Source organism: Panicum hallii, chromosome 5 (assembly GCF_002211085.1).
Source record: "Panicum hallii strain FIL2 chromosome 5, PHallii_v3.1, whole genome shotgun sequence".
Classification (NCBI taxonomy): Eukaryota; Viridiplantae; Streptophyta; class Magnoliopsida; order Poales; family Poaceae; genus Panicum; species Panicum hallii.
The window spans coordinates 55,579,744-55,600,367 of NC_038046.1; the positions used below are offsets into that span (position 1 = coordinate 55,579,744).

The window sequence follows — 20,624 nt, forward strand, 5'->3', positions numbered from 1 at the left end:
TGTAGTTTGTTCGGAAGAAAAGAAGAAAATGTAGGTTCAAGCTACACGTGGCGAAAACAAGTGGACCAATGTACGGAACACTAAACAGCCAATCCATGTGTTCCACGCTTCCCCGAATCCGCAGCTACCACCATTCCGTTCAATCCCATTGGCCCTCCACTCCTCGTCAACTCATCCAGCGTGCTCTGCTGCTCTTCTCCAATCAGCGCCCCAGCTAAGTAGCTGACCCGCCGCGAGCGCCAATGGCGGCCGCCGCGGCCCTGGCCGCCGTGCTGGCGCTGTCCTGCTGCGGCGCCGCGTCCGCCACGGCTGCGACGGCAGCGGCGGAGGCGGACCGCATCGGCAGCCTGCCGGGCCAGCCGCCGGTCAACTTCTCCATGTACTCCGGCTACGTCACCGTCGAGGCGGCCGCGGGGCGCGCGCTCTTCTACTGGCTCATCGAGGCGGCCGGCGTGCCCTCGGAGTCCGCGCCGCTCGTGCTCTGGCTCAACGGCGGGCCCGGGTGCTCCTCCGTCGGCTACGGCGCGTCAGAGGAGCTCGGCGCCCTCCGGATCAACGCCGACGGCAGGACGCTCTCCTTGAACGCCTACCCCTGGAACAAAGGTCCGATTTCGATGCCTTCTTGCTTCCTATGCGCGGTCGCCTGCTTTGTTTGTCATGGGGGGTGATTGGCTGGTTGGGTTGCAGTGGCGAACATGTTGTTCTTGGACTCGCCGGCCGGCGTCGGCTACTCCTACTCCAACACCACCTCCGATCTGTACACTGCCGGCGACAACAAGACAGGTGAATTGGGGGAGTATGTAGGTGTAGCTACTTGTCTAGTTCTGGTGTTATATTGATTCATTATTCTCTTGTTTATTCTAGCTCTGTTTCCTGCCAATGCGGTTTTGCAGCCCATGACTCGTACACTTTCTTGGTGAATTGGTTGGAGCGGTTTCCACAATACAAGTATCGCGACTTCTACATCACAGGAGAGAGCTACGGAGGTGAATTGCTGTCAAAATTTGTCAACTTTAGCAGAGAGAGAGAGAGAGAGAGAGAATCTGCAATTAACGCTGCCCAGTGATCACATTTACATTCCTCGGGCCTAATCTGTTGAAACGGCAATGCTTTTCAGGTCATTACGTGCCTCAGTTGTCTCAGCTAGTGTACCGGAACAACAAAGGAGTTGAAAAGCCAGTCCTAAACTTCAAAGGCTTCATGGTCCGACCTTCTTAAGCTCTTTTTTTTTCACTGCCTTCTTGATTAATTCACTCATTTCTGGTCAGAAATGATCAAGTGTTCTGTCCATGCTCTAGGTCGGAAATGCGGTAATTGACGACTACCATGACTACATTGGCACATTTGAGTACTGGTGGACGCATGGGCTTATCTCAGATGAAACCTATGAGAAGTTGCGGCTGGCCTGTGAGTTCGATGTATCCGAGCACCCGTCGGAGGAGTGTAAGAAGATTTTAGAAGTAGCTGCGGCCGAGCAAGGGAAAATTGATGCATACAGCATCTATACTCCTACCTGTAAGAAGACTTCATTGCATAAGCGCTGGCTAATAAGAGGAAGAACGGTATGTTTGCTTTGCTACCAAAAACATGACATTTTGCTGATAGCCGATGGCGGTACTTCTTAACTGAATTTTCCTTGGGTTCTTTTGACTTGTGCTACTACTTAAAGTATATTCACACTTCTGAAAGTGTAATACTTATGAAGCATATGCGTTCTTGTATCTCCTAACAACACGTCTGTTCAAATGCAGCCATGGTTTCCCAGAGGATATGATCCCTGCACCGAAAAGTACTCGAGAAAGTACTACAACTTACCTGAGGTACAGAAAGCTTTACACGCCAATGTCACTGGAATACCATATGCCTGGGTAGGCTGCAGGTCTGTTCTGCTGGTTTCTTGTTTTGGTCACAACTATTTCAATTGATTGCTAGTAAGGCTGCCCAACTACGTTCTTAATATTTTACTCTAGACAGTAAACACCACTGTTTATTTGCAGCGACCCAATTTACGAATACTGGAAAGATTCACCGAGGTCCATGCTCCCTATTTACCGTGAACTTATTGCAGCAGGCAAACGGATATGGGTCTTCAGGTATGTTGAATTTCTGTTGTGAACATGGTTTGCTCTGAGTACTAAATTTTCGAAATTGGCAACATTGCTGATGTTTGGCATAACACTTCATGATAAATTGGTAATAGTACCATTTGTGTAGTACAGTATTTTGACTTGGTAAATAGTGTGGGTTTTAATCTCTTACGTTGGACACTTTGGCAGTGGTGATGCTGATTCTGTTGTCCCGCTCACTGGGACAAGATACTCCATCGACGCGCTCTCTCTACCAACCGTAACAAACTGGTATCCTTGGTATGACGGCGGAGAGGTTAGTCAGTGTCAGTGTGTCACTACTACAGCAAAAATGATAGATTAACTGCCTTCTTTATTTTCTTTTTTTTTGACGAAAAGCCTTCTTTATTTTCAAAGCAAATTTTATCAGTTTGTGATGCTCTAATGGTGTGAAATTTGCTTAGGTTGGTGGATGGTGCCAAGTGTACAAGGGCTTGACACTGGTGACGATCCGAGGTGCGGGGCACGAGGTTCCCCTCCACCGCCCGCGGCAAGGCCTGAAGCTCTTCGAGCACTTCCTGCGCGATGAGCCCATGCCCAAGCCTGTACATAGCATTCAGACGTTTTAGAGTGTGCTATCTCGTCTGATGAAGAAGAACAGGATGCGCCAAGCCATGTTGTTGTAAAACATTTGTTGCCACATTTTCAGGTGAACGATCTCGACCTGTGCAATACTCAACGTTGGCCGGGCGTCACATTTCCACTGTTCGGACGATTTCAGAGAATCAGAATAGAATGAGGCAATGCCGTTTCAACTTTCAAGCTGCACGTGGCGAAAACAAAGTGGACCAATCACGATTCGTGTCCGTATGGGCTAGGCAAGGTACCAGCAATGGCGCCTCGACAGCTTCAGGGTCCATACCTTGTAGTTGTAGGAATCAAGTTCAGATATGGTCCTTAGAACTTTTTTTCCCCTTCTCTTTTTTTATTTCTTAACAAATATGCAAGAGAGCTGCACATTGCATTAAAGGTAGAAAGATTAATCTTTCAAAAAAATTAGGAAGTTTAAAACATATAAACACAAGGCAAGAAAATGCCGGCACTAGACTACAGTGACATGAGCATGCTACTCTTGAATCCCTAGGAAAAAGAATTGCTAGGCCCCGACATCAGCAAGCAAATCATATCTCCCATGATAGCTGCATTGTCAAAATCACTGTAGCTCAGCAGTACTTACTGGTCATCTCGTCCGGGCGCGCACGGCTACGGCCTACGGCTGGACCTACCCCTCCTCATAATAGATATCCACTAGTTCAAAAGAAAGTAATTTTAACCCAAATAAATAATGCAAAAAATCTATTTTACTCCCCTTAATAATTCACTTTGTCCACTTAACCATCTAAAAAAAATTTAAGCTCAATTTACTTCCCCAAACTATTCCAATTGGTCCAATCCACCCCCTACCGAGATTTCCCTCTTTTATTTCTCCGCGTAAAAGTGGAACTTGAACTTTAAATTTTGCAATGTAACTTATATATGATGCCCTATGCTAGAAAAATATATTATAATTTTTTCATGAATATTTTTATGCAGAATTGTATTTTTATGATAAAGTTCGTGTTAAATGTTTCCAACTTATGAAAATAACTATGAAAAATTCTTAATATATTTTTTAACATAGGGCATCATGTTCTCTACCTACTCGTAAAATTTGAACTTAAAATTCAATTTTTATGCGGAGGAAAAAAGAAAAATATCATTAGGGGTAGATTGTACTAATTGGAGTTATTGGGAGAGTAAATTAAGTCTAAATTTTGCTCAGATGGTTAAGCAGACAAAGTGAATTGTTGAAAAGAATAAAATTGACTTTTTCCATAAATAAACGACAGTATTCTGTCATAGAAATATATCACTTTTTGTAAGGAAAAAACTCTTAATGATCGTGTGCTAATATTTTGTTTTATTGTTGCCATGTCTAGTGACTCCCGTGTCATGGATCCCTCCGTTCGAAAACGCCATGACTCTTCCATGTATTTTTCTAATCCTATGTTTTGGAACCCTAGCTTGTTTCTTTTAATTCATGATGTTTTTCACAACTCATGTGCTCTTCATTTCTCAACCTTAGAAATGCAAGCAGATTTGTCCAAAACCCCGCAAATTGCGGGGTTGTGGACAAGCTTGCATCCATCTCAAAAAAGGTTGAGGATCAAATAGGTTGTCCCATCTCAACAAGGTTCTAGCACAATTCTTATCTGATAAAAAATATTTAGGCATGGTCACAAACTACTCTATTACCTATGATTGCGGGGATATAGACAAGCTCGCGTCCATCTCAAACAGGTTGAGGGTCAAATAGGTTGGCCCATCTCAGCAAGGTTCTAGCACAATTCTTATCTGATAAAAAATATTTAGGCATGGTCACAAACTACTATTTTAAAAAAAACTGTCACAAACTACTGTATTACTTATGATGCATCACCGTCAGAGTGTGGATCACGATCTGCAAACAAATGATATAAAGTAAGCCTTTTAGTCTGACTGTGCTAATATTTCAAATATCTCAATTTGTTTTTTTTCAAGTGGCTGAATTACTTTTGTTGTTTAAAAGCAAGTTAAGAACAGAACTTCATCCGGTGGCGGTCTTGAGTCGTTGAACATATCTCAGATGTCGCTTGTACAGATCAAGAGCCACAAAGGCAGACAGTCGTGCATAGTACGAACTAAGCACGGAACACAGCCACACAAAAGTGATCTTAGGTGGAAATCATGCGCAAAAGTGAAGTTTGGCCATGTACTTGCCATCCAGGCGATGAATTCATAGACCAGCACATATTGGAACTCCTCTTCCAAGAAAGAATTTGGAACATCAAAATGCAGCTTATCTTACTGATTAAAGAGGTACATTAGCACTTGCCTTATCATGTACTCCCTCCGTCCAAAAAAATAAATCATCCTAGATTCTAGGATAAATTAAAAAAAATAAAATGACTATATTTGCCTCTGTTTATTACCTATATTTGATACTAATTGATTCTTGCATGCACATACACTTTCTAAAATAACTTATTTTTTTGACAAATTTTGAATCTGAAGTGATTTATTTTAGGATGGAGCGAGTACACATCAAGAACAGACACGTAACGTGATGGATCATGGGTGAGCAAACGTTGAAATAAAGATAAACACATCACCGAATTATTTCCCTCATATGAGCACTTCCGTACAAATCTTCTTCAAGAACACGCTGGGAATCAAAAGCTCAAAACAAGACGTAAATGGGTACCCGCTTGACGTAACATCAGTTGCTTGCCTTCCTGACGCTCGCCGCATGACCTCGTCGACGAACGCCTGCACGTTCCGGTCCAAGGACCCGCCGGCCGCCCGCGCCACCGCGCTCCACGACCTGGCCCTGGCGCGCATGGAGTCGGCCTCTGGCCCGGCCACGGCGGCGTCCACGGCCTCGCGCACGACCTCCCGCCGCAGCGGTGCGCGCAGGGCGGACGCCCATCCCGAGCTCCTCCACCAGGAACTTGGCGTCCGTGCACTGGTCGCCCCACTGCGGGAAGGCTACTACGGGCACGCCGGCGGCCACGGTCTCGAGCGTGGAGCTCCAGCCGCAGTGCGTGAGGAAGCACGCGGTGGCGGCGTGCGCCTGCAGGCGCTCCTGCGGGCACCACGGCACCACCACGCCGCGGCCCGCGACGGCGTCCAGGAACCCCTCCGGGAGCAGCGGGCGAGTGTCCGAGCGCACTACCCACAGGAATGGCCGGTCCGTGGACGCGAGCCCGTGCGCCATCTCGGCGACCTCCTCGGCGGACAGCACCACGACGCTGCCGACCGACGCGTACGCGACGGAGCGCGGGGCCTGCGTGTCGAGCCACCCCACGAAGTCGTCGGCAGCTTCGAACATGTCACCGCGCACCGCGTCGCCGCCGTCCTCCTCGAGCTCGATGAGCGGGCCCACGGGGATGAGCTGCGGCGGGCGCGGCGTGACGCCCGGGAGCTCGGCGAGCACGCCGCGCTCGAGCTCGGAGAAGGAGTTGACGAACACCCACGACGCCCGTCGATGCTGCGGAACTGGCCCAGTATCGCGGCGCCCGCCAACAGCTTCAACGGGTTGGACGGGAGCAGGAACGACGGCGCCTCGGCGGTGGACAGCGGTGGGAAGCCCGGGAGCGCGACCCGCGCTTCCGGGTCGTCCTCGGGCGGGAGCTCCACGAGCCCGCGCGCGTAGTGGTAGTAGATCGAGAACACCGCGCACGACTGCACCCACAGCACCGCCGAGGAGGGGACGCCGGCCGAGGCCGCGCGTCGACCACCCACGGCCGGAACGGGTTCCCCACGACGCACGCCACGGGCCGCCCCGCCGCGGCCTGGCGCCCGAACAGCTCGGCGAACGCCGCCGGCGCGGACATCGCGAAGTACCGCATGAGGTCGTCCTTCTCGTTGCCGCGGTCGTCCAGGAACTTGAAACGGACGCGGCCGAGGCCGACGGGCACACTGTCACCGTCGCGGCCGGACGACAGCACCCCCGGGGAGGAGGCGGCGGCGGCGGCGATCTGGGCGCCGGCGCCAGAGGTGGTGCAGCAGGTGACGAGGAGGCCCTTGACCGCGAGGCGCTTGGTGAAGCGCAGCGTGGGGTTGACGTGGCCCTGGCTCGGGTAGCAGACGGGGAGGACGTGGGGCGGCGGAGCGGTCGCCGCGGCGGCGGGCGCTGCCTCTTGGCTCATGGTGGCCGGCCACGTGCTGCCTAGGAGCTTGTTCTCCTAGCCTCCTTCGCCCTTCCCAGAGCTGGCCAAATTGTACCACCAGGCACCAGGGCCTCCGGTCTAGCAATGGATGAATAGATCCCTGGCGAGGACAGGCCGGTTGGGATTGGTCGTGCTTATTAGCATATCTGGTCAACGGCGCCCTTGTGGATGAACTGAGTTGTAGCTGGATTGACCGTGACGGCAGCGAAGCATACTTCATAACCCTCTATTTCAAGCTAAACTTCCCTAACTTTGATCAGATTTATAGAAATCGAAAATTATTCGATCAGTTTATCAAATCTACCGTAAAACAAAATACGTCTGGTGTGTTTATTTGGTCCTACTTTCATCCCAAATTATAATTTATTTTAGCTTTTATATATATATATATATGCGCTATGCACTTAGATATAATTTTTAAATAAAAACTGTTCGGTTTGGGAAACCAGAACAGATTAGGTGACTAGGGTTTTGCTTTTGGTTTAGGCATATGTACTACAACTAAATGTGGTAACGGATATGCATATGACCTTATTGCTTCCTTCACCGTCCAATTTAGACTTTATATATTTTTATTTTAAAATTATATAAAATTAGAGCCTGATTCTTAAATTATCTAGATTAAAATTTAACATCCTTTACCTCTAACTGCAACAATTAATGCAGTGATACAGATTGAACTTAGGGTCTGTTCGGATGAGAAGACTAAACTTTAGTCCCTATTACATCGGATGTTTGACATCAATTAAAAATATTAAATATAAGCTAATAATAAAATGATTGCATAGATGTAGCCTAATTTATCTATATGCTGGCAGTCTTCATTGTCCAGATGCAATTGAAAGCGAAGCAGGCGCTTGTGCTTCTGACAATGCTGATAATCAATCTTTGCCTATCACTGTGTCCTAGCAGGCTGGCGCTCGGTAGCTCTCTCGTCTCCGATCAATAGCCGACATGACAACCAGCAAGAACCGGTGGCAGCACTGAATATGTTTGGATTCGGATGACCAAATTTTAATTCGATCACATTGAATATTTGACACCAATTAGAAGTATTCAATATGGACTAATTATAAAATTAATTGCATAATTGAAGATCAATTCACGAGATAAATCTATTAAGTATAATTAATCCACCTTAGCACATATTTACTGTAGCACAATATTGCTAAATTATGGACTAATTAGGTTTAATTAAAAATTTATTTCGTAAATTAGTCTCTATTTATATATTTATATAATTAGTTTGTGGGGATCATTGATCACGAGAACGATTCAGGTGCTTCGGTTGCATCACGTGCACCCGACGGATTGCAACCGTCGGATGCAACATGGACGCACCAGATGCACCCGCTATGCATCCAAGTTTGGACAGCGGATTGATTTGATAAACACATAGGAGCTGAAATGCAAAGTTGAGTGGATGCACAGTGGGTGCATCTTGTACGTCCACGTTGCAATCCCTCGGGTGCGCAGGAGCACGTGATGCACCCGGAGCACCTGAATCGCTCCCCATTGATCACACATCTGCTTCTCCAAAGTTTCAAGGTTATTAATATTCCAATGTCCAATGGAGGCTATAAAAATACACTTTGTTGACAGGAAACATCATGTGACAAACACAATGGATGAAGGTCTCAAACAAGCAGCAAACTTGAGTTGGGTACATTGGCCTGCTTCCACGTTCAACTACTTCATAAAGATTGTTATGCGAATGGACCTCTAGCTGATTTGGTTAGATAGCTCTAATAGCACTCTTATATCCTAGATTCAACTCCTCCGTATAAGCGAATTTCAGACTGAGGTAAAAAAGATCTTCCTCACTGGCGTGGCCAGGATTTGGAAATTTTCTCATGGTACACACTTGTACAAACACACACAAGGCTTCATCGGTGAAGCGGAGCAAATCGATGCCGCAACCAACCAGCATATATACGTACCAAGAATTTTCAACTACTACCTTTCATTCGCTACTCTGCATGAAGTGTGATAAATGGAGAAGAGCTCCTGCGAAGGCCCTGCCATAGGAGTGATGGGTCGGTGGTGCAAACAATTGCCTCCGTTCTCAGGAGAGCCATGTCCTGCAGTCATCTCGATCCCGACCGTCAGACTGCTGCCCAAACTACTCAGCTCTGTGCTGTCGTCAGGGCTCAAGGAAAGCCCTTCTGGTGGCCATACAAACCTTGGCTTCTCAAGAGGCACGTCTGGTGGCGATGCCGATTTGGTTATGATCTGCACAGCCTCCACCATTGTCGGCCGGTCCGATGGGTTCGGGTTGCTGCATGCCAAACCGAGAAGTAGCAGACGCTTGGCATCGCTGGCGTCAAACTCGGTTGTCAGCAGAGGGTGGTCAATAGCATCGAGTAGCCTACCCTCCTTGTGAAGACGCCAGACCCAATCTGTAACATGACAGAACTGCGCATCAACCGCCGCCTTGCCTGTTACAATCTCCAGGATGAGGACCCCAAATGCAAAGATGTCCGACTTGGTTGTGGCCTTTCCGCTATGAACATACTCAGGTGCCCTGAAGCCAAGGGTTCCAGGGGCGCCTATGTCAGTATAGGAGTTCTTTCCCTCGGCCACAACACAGGCAAGTCCAAAATCCCCTAGGCGTCCTCGGAAGGCGGAATCGATCATGATGTTGTTTGCCTTGATGTCACGGTGGAGCACCCTACGCTCGTACTCATGATGGACATAGTGCAGTCCTGTAGCAATATCCTTCACCATGTTATAACGAGTGTCCCACCTGTTAATCTGAGTTGGCTGCTGCTGTTTACCACCGCTCCTGCCGAAGAGATGTTGGTCCAAGCTACCATTAGGCATGTACTCGTAGATAAGTAAGGGCTCTCCTTTATTGTAAGACCACCCTGAAAAATTATGCACAGGCACTTACTGAATTTCTTTCAAAAGCAGGAACTAACATAACAAAGTGTTAGAATAAAAAAAATCCAGATTATTTCCTAAGATGAAACAGTTGATTAGCCCGGACTAATAGTGCGACCTAATATGGACAAAGTCAGCCTATGCAGTCGGTTCACAACCATTATTTATAGAAAAAGTGTCCCTCAAGTATTACAAAAATATGTCATTCATTCCTAATATTTTATTGGAAAAAGTCCGGTTTATATTCTCGAACTATTGCAAAAATCTGATTTTCAACCAGATTATTTGTATATCACAATTTCATTCCACTCTACTATTTTGATATTATAGACACGATCAACCCTCAAACAACCTTATAATAATCCAAGGATCCAAATAGCCCAGCTATTTATAATATATAAACAGCCACTATTCAGATTCTTTAATCTATATTAGATCCAAACAAGGTCTTAAGTTTCCTGGTCGCATGAGGTTGAGCATCTCGCCTTCTGTTAACGCCCATGATACAAGATAGGTGAACGATGGAACACAACGAGGATCAAGTGAATTATATGAAAGTAGTTTATTCATTTGTTGATTTCAAATTGCCCAGTAAGAAATGGTTAATAAAATAGGAGCACGCAAATATAACTAAAAACAATAAAAGTTTATATAAACCATAATAGGTCTAGGTGCACAATTTGCACAGGCCATCTTATTTCCAGTTGACTTCAGCAATTAAAGAAAAAAAACTATTGCGTGCCTTTTGCAACACTTGCAAAAGATTAGTGTTTAGAAATATTACACATGCATGGGATGCATATGGCATCGACTATTATGTACTTAATTGCATACATGATATCAAAGATTTTTCAAGCTTTCTTTTCAAATGCCTGAGGGTTATTGTCCGTCCTCACAATTTCTATCAAGTAGGCAAAGGTATTCTTATCTAATTTAGACATTTTTAGAGAGGAAAACAACCAGTAATCCTCCACCAATACTTTCTAAACAAAAAAACCGTGGGCCACTTGATAGACAAACATCAGGGATTGCCTCAGTTAAGCTAAAGAAAACCATGACTATTTGAGAAAATTATTATAAAAAGAAGATAAAAAAACTATCAACCATGCATTTGCGGAAAACATAAGGGACATCGTAGAAATCTTGTACTCCCTCGGATCATTTAAAAGATGTCGCTTCACATAAATCTTTTAGCCTACATGTAATTTTTATGATCTGTATGAAAGTCTTCCTTAAATGGCCGAAGGTATAGTACTGTTTAACTCCCAAAAATAGAACCTGAAATAAGTTGATAAGGGAAAAAGTGTTTCATACATAAACAAACAAAGTATAGGATATGGGCCATTACCAACGAGAGGGACAATATTCTTGTGGCGGAGACGATTGATGACGCTGACCTCTGCTAGGAAGTCCTCGTAACGTCGGTTGTCATCCCGACTGAACTTCTTAACGGCGACCTCCAGCGCCTCACTCTTTTTGGGGCCAGGGTGCCTGCATCTATACACAGCGCCAAACCCGCCTCGCCCCAGCTTCGTCGTCTCGTGAAAGTTGTTGGTTGCTCTTCGAATATCATTGAAGTTGAATTGAGTCGGCACACCTGGCAGGAGCTGCATGGACTTGGCCAGCTGATCCAGCTCCTTCTTCCACCCCCTGTACTTGGAGTTAAAGTAGCAATACACAACAGCTGCCGTGACCACGGTGGCAGCTGCTGATCCGAGAACCGAGGACAATATAATGGTAGTAGTCCATTTCTTCTTGTGAGGGATTGTTTCGGAGAGCCGCTCGACCGTCGAGTTCAAGGTGTCGAGTTGAAAGAGCTGCCCCATGGAGGAGTAGAAGCTGAAGAAGCCAAACTGCGAATAGATGTTGCTGAAGCTGACGCGTTGCTTGCTGCCGCTGCTTTGCTTTCTTTCATCTCCTCCATCGACGACGCTGACCTGGACCGTCATGTTATGGCCGATAGAGTTGTAGTCAATCGAAACACTGTACTTTGTCTTAATTGAATCGACTGCCCCCAACGGCTTTATGTCAATTCCCACACACATAACAGTTTCATTAAGTATCATCTGATGATATCTACCGGCCATGATGGTGAATTGGTTGCCCGCGAGTTTGGTGGCATCCACGATAGGCTCAAATCTGTCACAGGCGGAGGAATTGAGTTGTGTAGCAATAGCAAAGGACCCATTGCCATACCCATACGCATACAGAAAGTCGGCAGGGATTATGGCGAAGATGATCAAATTACCACCACCTGGCGTCTTCTGGTTGTTTGGTTGGTAGATGCTCATGGTGAATTCGACGCTGAAGGATGCCTCGCGGATCGTCGTCCAATTGCCGCTTGTTGGTTCCGCCCACAGCTTGATCAATTGATCATGAAGGATGAGGAGCCCCGGTTCAGATAAGTTCAGCTTCGAAGTAGGAAGTTTCTTGTAAGACCCGAGGCCAGCTGATGGAAACGTAGAACTCGAGTTTGCCGGAAGCAGGTAGCTATGAAGGTTGTCGAAGGTATTGCTCAAGGTGTACATGTTGCTGGGATCCTGGTCGGAGCTGGGGCATTTGCATGCTGATTTTGCCTGCGAGCAGGAGAGAAGCAAGCATAGGAGGAGTAGGATGGTGCACCAAAATGGGACTGCTGGCACCTGTGGAAGCTTAATAGCATGAAAGCCCATCCTGTAATGGCTAGGCCCCCTGGTGGCGAGACCTCGCCTGCTGATATAAGTAGCGTACGGTGGAAAAAAAAGTTCTAGTGGAGATGGGTGTTGCGGGCTTCTAGGCCCCGCTCCGGTTGCCGACGCGTGAATGCGTTTAAGCTTGTTTGAAACATAGTATTAAATACGTTATTATGGAAGAAAAAGTTAAGGTGGCGTGAGAGTCAATGGAAAGAGAAGAAAAAATACGAAAAAACCGTGTTTCATGTAAAAAACTATGTCTTACCAGGTCAAGTCTGCTACGCAGACCTGGCTAGGCGTCCTCGTCGCGACTGATGGTGATGGCGGGCGTGCTTTGATGCCGGCCACAGTCCGCCGGGCGCGGCGGAAAAATATTCCGCCGCCTAAGCTGCTGCGAGAAAATGAACGTCGAAAAGTTATAGCTGCTAAACGTATTCGTTGCCAAAGCTTAGAAACCAACAAAGCAGCAGCTTTTGCAGGCGCAGCTCGCCGAACTTGCCGCGTGGCGATCTGTGGCCGGGATCCAAACACGCCCTGAATCCACAAGAGCAGGTACAATAAGTTCCAGTCAGCTGACTATAAGTCTTATTTTATTATATTTATGCTGAGGTGGAGAAGAGAAGAGAGAAGAGAAAGAAGGAGCTGGCTGTAGGATAGTAGCCAGCTCATAACTGGCTATAGCATAAATTCCCAGACTGAGATGAGAGAATGAGAGTATGCAAGTGGGTCTAATATTAATTACACAACACTCTTTTAGCCAACATAATAGCCAATCTATTATATTTGTTGACTACAATATTAACTTTAGACGATATAGCAAATTTTTGTAGTCGGCAGCGGGCTAAACGCTCTTAGCCCGCCGGAGGATAGGGCAGGATCGCAGTCTGCGTTCGATCTTGCAGCCTGTATGCACCGGATTTTTTTTCTTCAGGCTACACGCTTTGCTCACTGGCTTAGCTTTGTTGGCCGGCTGGATCAAGGGCACCAAGTATGCTAATTAATTAAAAAAATACTGTTTTAAAAAAAAGAAAATCCATGCGAAATTACCAGTGTGGCCCAATCTCCTCGCCTAAAGCCCTTTCCCTAGCTAGTCAACGGGTCCACGGACGGCCGTTTCCCTATCAAGCTCCACCACATAATTTTCCATATGCATGATTGCACCTTCCACATCACTTCCACCGAACCAGTCGTTTGAATTTCGGATATCGCCCTTCTCTCGTGACTACCAACGACGTCATGGTGGAGTTGTCGATGTTGAACGTAGAAACCGATGACAACCGTATACTTCTCCCCAGAAAAAGATATTGAAGCATCCCCCCATCAGGGAAGACTTAAAAGTGTTACTTTATCAGTCTCAGGAGGCTGATAATACTTTTATTCATCAGATGGTACATCACCGTACAACTCTTCACGGTAATGGGCAGTGAAGCGCTACTATCGCGAGGATTACAACAGAAACCCATACTACTACACTAACTACGAAAAGGGGATCATCAGAGTCTTGCGTCATGCGGAGCTCCAATGGTGACCTCACCCACAGGCAAGACTAGGTGCAGGACGGAACCCTACTCGACGTCATCGGGGATGTAGTCGGGATCTTCCACTGTAAAAGTAAGAACGGGGTGAGTACGAACGTACTCAGCAAGTCCATTCACACCCACGGAGGGGGACATAACAGGATTAAATGCACAGGATAATCCAAGGATAAAGTTACGGTTCATTTGCGGAAACACAATTATATGCAGGGGTTCGTTTTAAAAGCACTTTACAAAACAAGTTTTCCAGTACCAAGGGGCACACGAGGTTGATCCACACGGATCCAAGTCCCAAACCGCTACCGGACTCCCTGTCCGCCGTAGCATACGGCACAACTGCCGGATACTTTCCAAACAACTCACACCAGCTTAACCATTCCCAGAGAGAAACACTAGTTATGTGACCACACCGTAACTTGCCCAGTACCGTGGGCACGGCTATTCGAATAGATTTTAACTCTGCAGAGGTGGGCAACTTTACCCACAGGCGGGGTACCGCAGCACGAACACCTTAGTGCCGGTGCAGATCCCATCGAAGCCCTTACCCACCTTAGCTAGACCTGGCTAGCCACCACGGGATTTATCAAGGGGTCATCCGACCTAATACCGAGGTTTAACCGGGGCATAAGTCACACAGAGCTTATCCCGTCTCCTTGATCACCCGTTGCTCCCAGCTCTCCTGATGGCTATCAGACTAACTAGTGGGGTTAGGCTAAGCCGTTGCCCATACAACGGTCAAGTGGTTTGCACGACAGGAAGCTAGGTGAGACGACACATCAACTCGGTCCTTAGGGGTGACAAGATGGATATCTCCCTTTCACGCTCAACCACACAGGTACGAGCACACCAACGGCATTTCACACAGAAATGCCATCCATCCCGTCTGACTCACTTCTCAAAACCATATTTTATCCCTTCCCACACACACGCGTTTTCTTTATAAAATCAGGTGTTCAAGGTATGGTTATCACGATAAGGGTGGCTATCCTACCATGTTTACGACACGCAAAACCATGCAATTTTATAAAACAGGCCACTGTGTTGTGTTTATAAAAACTAGGACAAAAATATGCATCAAAGGGCGGAGTTGAACTTGCCATCGTCAAGTCCTTGCGGAAGGTCCTGATCGAAGTACTGTCCCTCGGATTCGGGGTCGCAGAACTGGTCCTCGGTTGCTTGGTCGCAGTCGGGAACTTCTTCGTTCACTCCGTGTCCTATGACGCAAACAAACAGACATACAATCAAGCGAAAGAACTAAAAGCTTTTACCGTTGGGCCTGAATCGGAAATAATTTAGTTACGGAGTTAGGGGTGATATCTTTGGGTGGTTTCTTAATGGCATGGCTAAAACTATACTAGAAATGGAGTGGTAAAGTTTCGGGTCAATCGGAGGTCGTTTCGCACATAAAATGACGAGCTAAAGGGGTTCGGTGGTTAAACAGGGCTCCAGGGGTTTATTCGTAAGTGTCTGGAGGGGGCAAGGGCCTATTTGCAAATTCTAGAAATACGCAGGGCACGCTAAAGGATGTCAAGTACAAATGGGTTTGTGTAATGGAGGGTTTATTTTGAATTATTGAAAAGGGCGAGGTTTCTTTTGCAAAGAATGGGTGGATAGGGGTGCTCCTAAGGGGGGGGGGTTTCTTTGGGGAAATACAGGAAAGGGAGGGGGTTTTGGGCAAAAAGGCCCTTTCTTCCTCCTCCCTCCCGCACAGAACAGAGGAGGGGTGGGGGAGGGCGCCGACGGTGGCCGTGCCGGCCGGTCGGGGCTCGGTGGCGGCTCGGGAGTGGGGGAAAAAGGGGGAGGGAGATGCGGGGGACCCATCCCCGGCCTTACCTCGGCTTGGGACGCGGTGAGGGGGCGTGCCTACGGGGGCAGGGGCGGCGGCGCAGGGCGGCTCGTCGGGGCGGCGCTGGAGCGGGGGAGGCGAGGGTTTGGGCGGGCGGTGGCGGTCGTGGGGGTGCCGGGGTGCTCCCCGGCCCCTTTTATAGGCGGCCAAGGTGGGTGGCGGTGGTGGCCGGTGAGGAGGGGCAGGCGGGCGGTGCGGAGCACCTTAATGGTGCCCGTGTCGTGGAGCGGCGGCGCGGGCGGCGAGGCCGGGACGACGCGACGGCTCGGCACGCGCGCGGGCACAGTGCGGCGCAAGCGGGGCGTCAGCAGCAGGGGCACAGCGAGCGCGCGCGGGGAAAGGGCTGCGGCGGCGCGTGTCGCGGCGTCCGTGCGCGCGCGGCGCGGCATGGCGCGGGCCAGGGCGAGGGCGTGGCGACGGATGGCGCGGCGCGGCGCACGGCCACGCGTTGCGCGTGCGCGTGCGTCGCGGCGCGGCCTGGCAGAGCAGGCGCGCGGCAGGGAAGGAGGGAGGAAGAGGGAAGGAGGAGGAAAGAAAAAGAAAGAAAAGAGAAGGAGGGAAAAAGGGAGAAAGGAAAGAAAATAAAGGAAAAGAAAGAAAGGAAAGAAAGAAAGAAAAGGGAAATGAGAGGGAAATAGGAAAGAGGGAAAAAAAAAGAGGGAGAGAGAGGAGGGGGCGTCGGCGCCGATCGCGGCGGTGACCGCGGCCGGTCGGCCACGCGCGCGATATTCGCGCAATGCGGGGGAAATGAATTGCGTCGGCGCCGATTGCGGGAAGCGATCTTGCGCGGTCGTCGGACCGCCGAGCGCTGTGGGGCAGGGGTCATTTTAGGGTTTTGACGATGAACATTTTTAAACGATAAACGCGATTTAAATTGGCGGATTTTCAGGGCGTCACAAACCTACCCCACTTAGATGAATCTCGTCCTCGAGATTCGGCTGGCTCCTAAACAGATGGGGAAATTCCTTCTTTAGAGCCTCCTCGCGTTCCCAGGTTGCTTCCTCTACTCCGTGTCTGCTCCATTGAACCCTGCATATCCGTACCTCGGAGTTCCTTGTCCTTCTAGTGACAGTGTCCAGAATTTTGACCGGTACTTCCTGGTACCGTAGATCCGGTTGCAGGTCTATTGTTTCTACCGGCACGTGTTCACCCTCGGGTACTCTCAAACTCTTCCTTAATTGCGAGATATGAAATACTGGATGTATATCCGACATTTCTTCCGGTAACTCCAGTCGGTATGCTACCGCTCCGACTTTCTTTAGAACCCGATACGGTCCAACGTATCGAGGGGCCAATTTTCCTTGTACTTGAAATCTTCGCGTCCCTCGAATAGGCGAGACTTTGAGATAGGCGAAATCCCCTGGATCGAAACTTATTTCTCGCCTTTTCTTGTCTGCGTAGCTCTTCTGTCGGGACTGAGCTGCTTTCAATTTCTCGCGGATCTCCGCTACTTTTAGTTCTGCCTCTTTTATAAGTGCGGGTCCCACTAGGGCACGTTCTCCCACTTCCGACCACATTAGGGGAGTTTTGCACTTCCTTCCATAGAGAGCTTCGAATGGCGACATGCCCAGGCTGGCTTGGTAACTATTGTTGTACGAGAATTCTGCATAGGGCAGACTCTGTTCCCAATCATTTCCATAGGTCAGGACACATGCTCTCAGCATATCTTCCATGATCTGATTCACCCTTTCGGTTTGACCATCCGTCTGTGGGTGGTATGCGGAGCTAAAGTCTAACTTAGTGCCCATGGCTTTATGCAGGCTTTTCCAAAACCTAGATGTAAATTGGATCCCTCTATCCGAGACAATTCTGCTAGGCACTCCATGTAACTTTACTATGTTTTCCACCTAAAGTTTTGCCAGCTTTTCTCCACCATAAGTGGTCCTTACGGGTATGAAATGTGCCGATTTAGTGAGTCGATCCACAATTACCCATATGGAATCGTGTCCCTTCTGTGTTCGGGGTAGTCCCACTACAAAGTCCATCCCTATCTCATCCCACTTCCACACCGGAATAGGCAAGGGTTGCAATAATCCTGCCGGCTTCTGATGTTCGGACTTTATCCTTTGACAAGTGTCACAATGAGCCACGAATCTTGCAATATCCGCCTTCATTCCATTCCACCAATATTTTTGCTTTATGTCCATATACATCTTGGTGGATCCTGGATGGATGGAGTAGGCTGAGTTATGGGCTTCGTCCATGATTACTTGCCGGAAGTCTCCATTCTGGGGTACGCAAATCCTATTCTCGTACCACAACGTCCCCTTATCGTCCACTCTAAAACCTGGTGCTTTGTTTTCTCCAGTTTGCTTGCAGATCTTTACTAGCTCTTGATCCGAGTTTTGAGCCTCTCTAATTTTATCCTCTAATGTTGGTTGGACGTTCAGCACATGGCTGGAACCTCGCGGAACAATGTGCACGTTTAATCGTGCCATTTCCTCACGTAGGCGGTCATCCTTGGGTCCATAGGTTTTTCGGCTTAAGGCATCGGCTACCACGTTCGCCTTTCCGGGGTGATACTGAATTTCCAAATTATAGTCCTTGACCAACTCCAACCATCTTCTCTGCCTTAAATTTAAATCCGGCTGGGTAAAGATATACTTCAGACTCTTGTGGTCGGTGTAAACCTCACACTTATTTCCGATCAGGTAATGCCTCCAAATCTTAAGGGCATGCACTACGGCTGCTAGTTCCAAATCATGGGTCGGATAATTCTGCTCATGAGTCCTGAGTTGGCGGGAGGCATATGCAACAACCTTTCCGTCTTGCATCAGTACACACCCTAATCCTTGTCGGGATGCGTCACAATAAATGACAAAGTCCCGATGAATGTCCGGTAGGGTCAGCACTGGGGCGGTTGTCAGTCTTCGCTTCAATTCTTGAAAACTCCTTTCACAGGATTCCGTCCAAGCGAACTTTTTCTCCTTCTTAAGAAATTCCGTCATGGGTCGGGCTATCTTAGAGAATATTTCAATAAATCTCCGATAATATCCGGCTAATCCAAAAAAACTTCTGATCTCACTAACGTTAGTCGGTTGCTGCCAATTGGATACGGCTTCAACCTTCTCTGGGTCCACTGCTACTCCTTCCGCGGTCAGAATGTGACCAAGGAAAGCTACTCTCTCCAGCCAGAATTCACATTTGCTAAATTTTGCATATAGTTTGTGTATCCTTAATTTTTCCAACACTACCCGCAGATGTTGTTCATGTTCCTGAACACTCTTGGAGTAAATAAGTATGTCGTCGATAAAGACTACGACAAACTTATCCAGCTCGTCCATAAACACTTTGTTCATGAGGTTCATAAAGTAAGCAGGGGCATTGGTTAGTCCGAAGGACATTACGGTGAACTCAAACTGCCCGTAGCGGGTGACAAAAGCTGTCTTAGGGATGTCACTTTCCTTAATCTTGAGCTGAAAATATCCTGACCTTAGATCGATCTTGGAAAAGTACTTGGCTCCTTTTAGCTGATCGAAAAGGTCATCAATCCTGGGGAGGGGATACTTGTTCTTAATGGTAACCTCGTTCAGTGCCCGGTAATATACGCACAACCTCATACTCCCATCCTTCTTTTTGACAAACAGAACTGGGGCTCCCCATGGCGACGAGCTCGGTCTAATAAAGCCAATTCGTTGCAGTTCTTCTAGTTGCTTCTTTAACTCTGTCAACTCCAAGGCCGCCATCCTGTAGGGTCTCTTGGTTATAGGGGATGTTCCGGGGATAAGGTCTATGATGAACTCTATATCCCTATCTGGCGGCATACCGGGAAGCTCTTCGGGGAACACATCTGGGTATTTGTTTACTACCGGGACTCCTTCTAAGGACTTGGCTTCCATGCTAAACATCATTGGGTCAAACTTACTATCCCGGGTATGGCAGATCACTTGTACTCCTTCGGGGTTTGTTAGGTGTACCACTTTGTCAGTGCAGCCTATGAGACCATTGTGTCGGCTTAACCAATCCATTCCAAGGATCACGTCTATTCCCCCAGACTTAAGTACTACCAAATCTGCTAGAAAGTCTACCCACTTAGATTGATCCTTACCCGTGGACAACCTAATTGACAATTGATGTCGCCTCCAGGCGTCCGGGTTAATAGGGGTGTTTTTAGTAGTACTGTAGGTATTTTGTGTTTCTCCACATAGCTCGAGGATATAAACGAGTGCGATGCTCCAGAATCAAATAGTACCGTTGCCAGAGCTGAGTTGACTAGATACTCACCGAGCACTACGCCCTGAGCTTCTTGAGCTTCCTGCGCGTCGATGTGATTGACGCGGGCTCGTCCAACTGATTGCTGCTTCACCTGCTGGTTGCCGTCGTTGTTGCGGACGGGCACTCGGTTGGCACCGGTTAGGGCTGGTCTGGGCCCATTCACTGTGTTGGAGAAGGCTGACGTGGCCGGCTTATTCTTGGCGTAAGGGCAGTTGGTGATGAAGTGCCCTGTCTCACGGCAGTTGAAACAGGCCCTAACGTTGCTGTTGTCGGAAGCAGCCAGGCTGGTGTTGCTCTGCGGGGCCCTCATGGTATTCTGACTCTTAGGCTGTGCTTCAGGGGCTCGTGATCCTGTCACTTGGGACTGAGTCCTATACTGCATTGGGGCCTGGGATCTTGGTGCAGTGTAGTTGGAGTTCCTCGGCTTTTGGAAGCGGTCCTGTTGGCGGGCCTTACTTTCCAGGAATTTGCGTTTATTATCCTTTCTCTCTTCAGCTTTGGCCCTTTCTGTGAGGATAGCCTTGTTCATCAGGGTGTTGAAGTCCGGATAGATCTGGGGAGTAAGCAAGGTCCGGAGTTCTGGGTTTAACCCCTTCTTGAACATGTCTTGCTTCTTATCGTCGTCGTTTACTTCTTCCGGCGCGTACCGGGCCAAT

General features: G+C 48.1%; 2 protein-coding genes and 1 pseudogene across 3 annotated transcripts; 1 reads left to right on the plus strand and 2 right to left on the minus strand.

Moving 5' to 3' along the window:
* Positions 1-63: 63 nt before the first annotated feature.
* Positions 64-2,888, plus strand: LOC112895238 (serine carboxypeptidase II-1-like). Its single transcript, XM_025963178.1, has 9 exons — positions 64-603; positions 688-783; positions 894-986; positions 1,118-1,203; positions 1,299-1,562; positions 1,752-1,879; positions 1,998-2,093; positions 2,277-2,382; positions 2,531-2,888. The coding sequence occupies exons 1-9, from the start codon at positions 243-245 to the stop codon at positions 2,693-2,695; spliced, it is 1,395 nt and encodes a 464-aa protein (XP_025818963.1). The 5' UTR covers positions 64-242; the 3' UTR covers positions 2,696-2,888.
* Positions 2,889-5,270: 2,382 nt separating this feature from the next.
* Positions 5,271-6,796, minus strand: LOC112892833 (annotated as a pseudogene).
* A 1,634-nt stretch (positions 6,797-8,430) lies between these two features.
* LOC112891760 (probable L-type lectin-domain containing receptor kinase S.5) lies at positions 8,431-12,460 on the minus strand. Of its 2 annotated transcripts, XM_025958704.1 has the most exons (3): positions 11,949-12,061; positions 11,049-11,637; positions 8,431-9,684 (listed from the first exon to the last, which is right to left on the minus strand). In XM_025958704.1, the coding sequence occupies exons 2-3, from the start codon at positions 11,524-11,526 to the stop codon at positions 8,774-8,776; spliced, it is 1,389 nt and encodes a 462-aa protein (XP_025814489.1). In that variant the 5' UTR covers positions 11,527-11,637; positions 11,949-12,061; the 3' UTR covers positions 8,431-8,773. The 2 variants fall into 2 exon arrangements, with proteins under 2 accessions (XP_025814489.1, XP_025814488.1); XM_025958703.1 differs by having other exon boundaries at positions 11,049-12,460.
* Between the last annotated feature and the right edge of the window lie 8,164 nt (positions 12,461-20,624).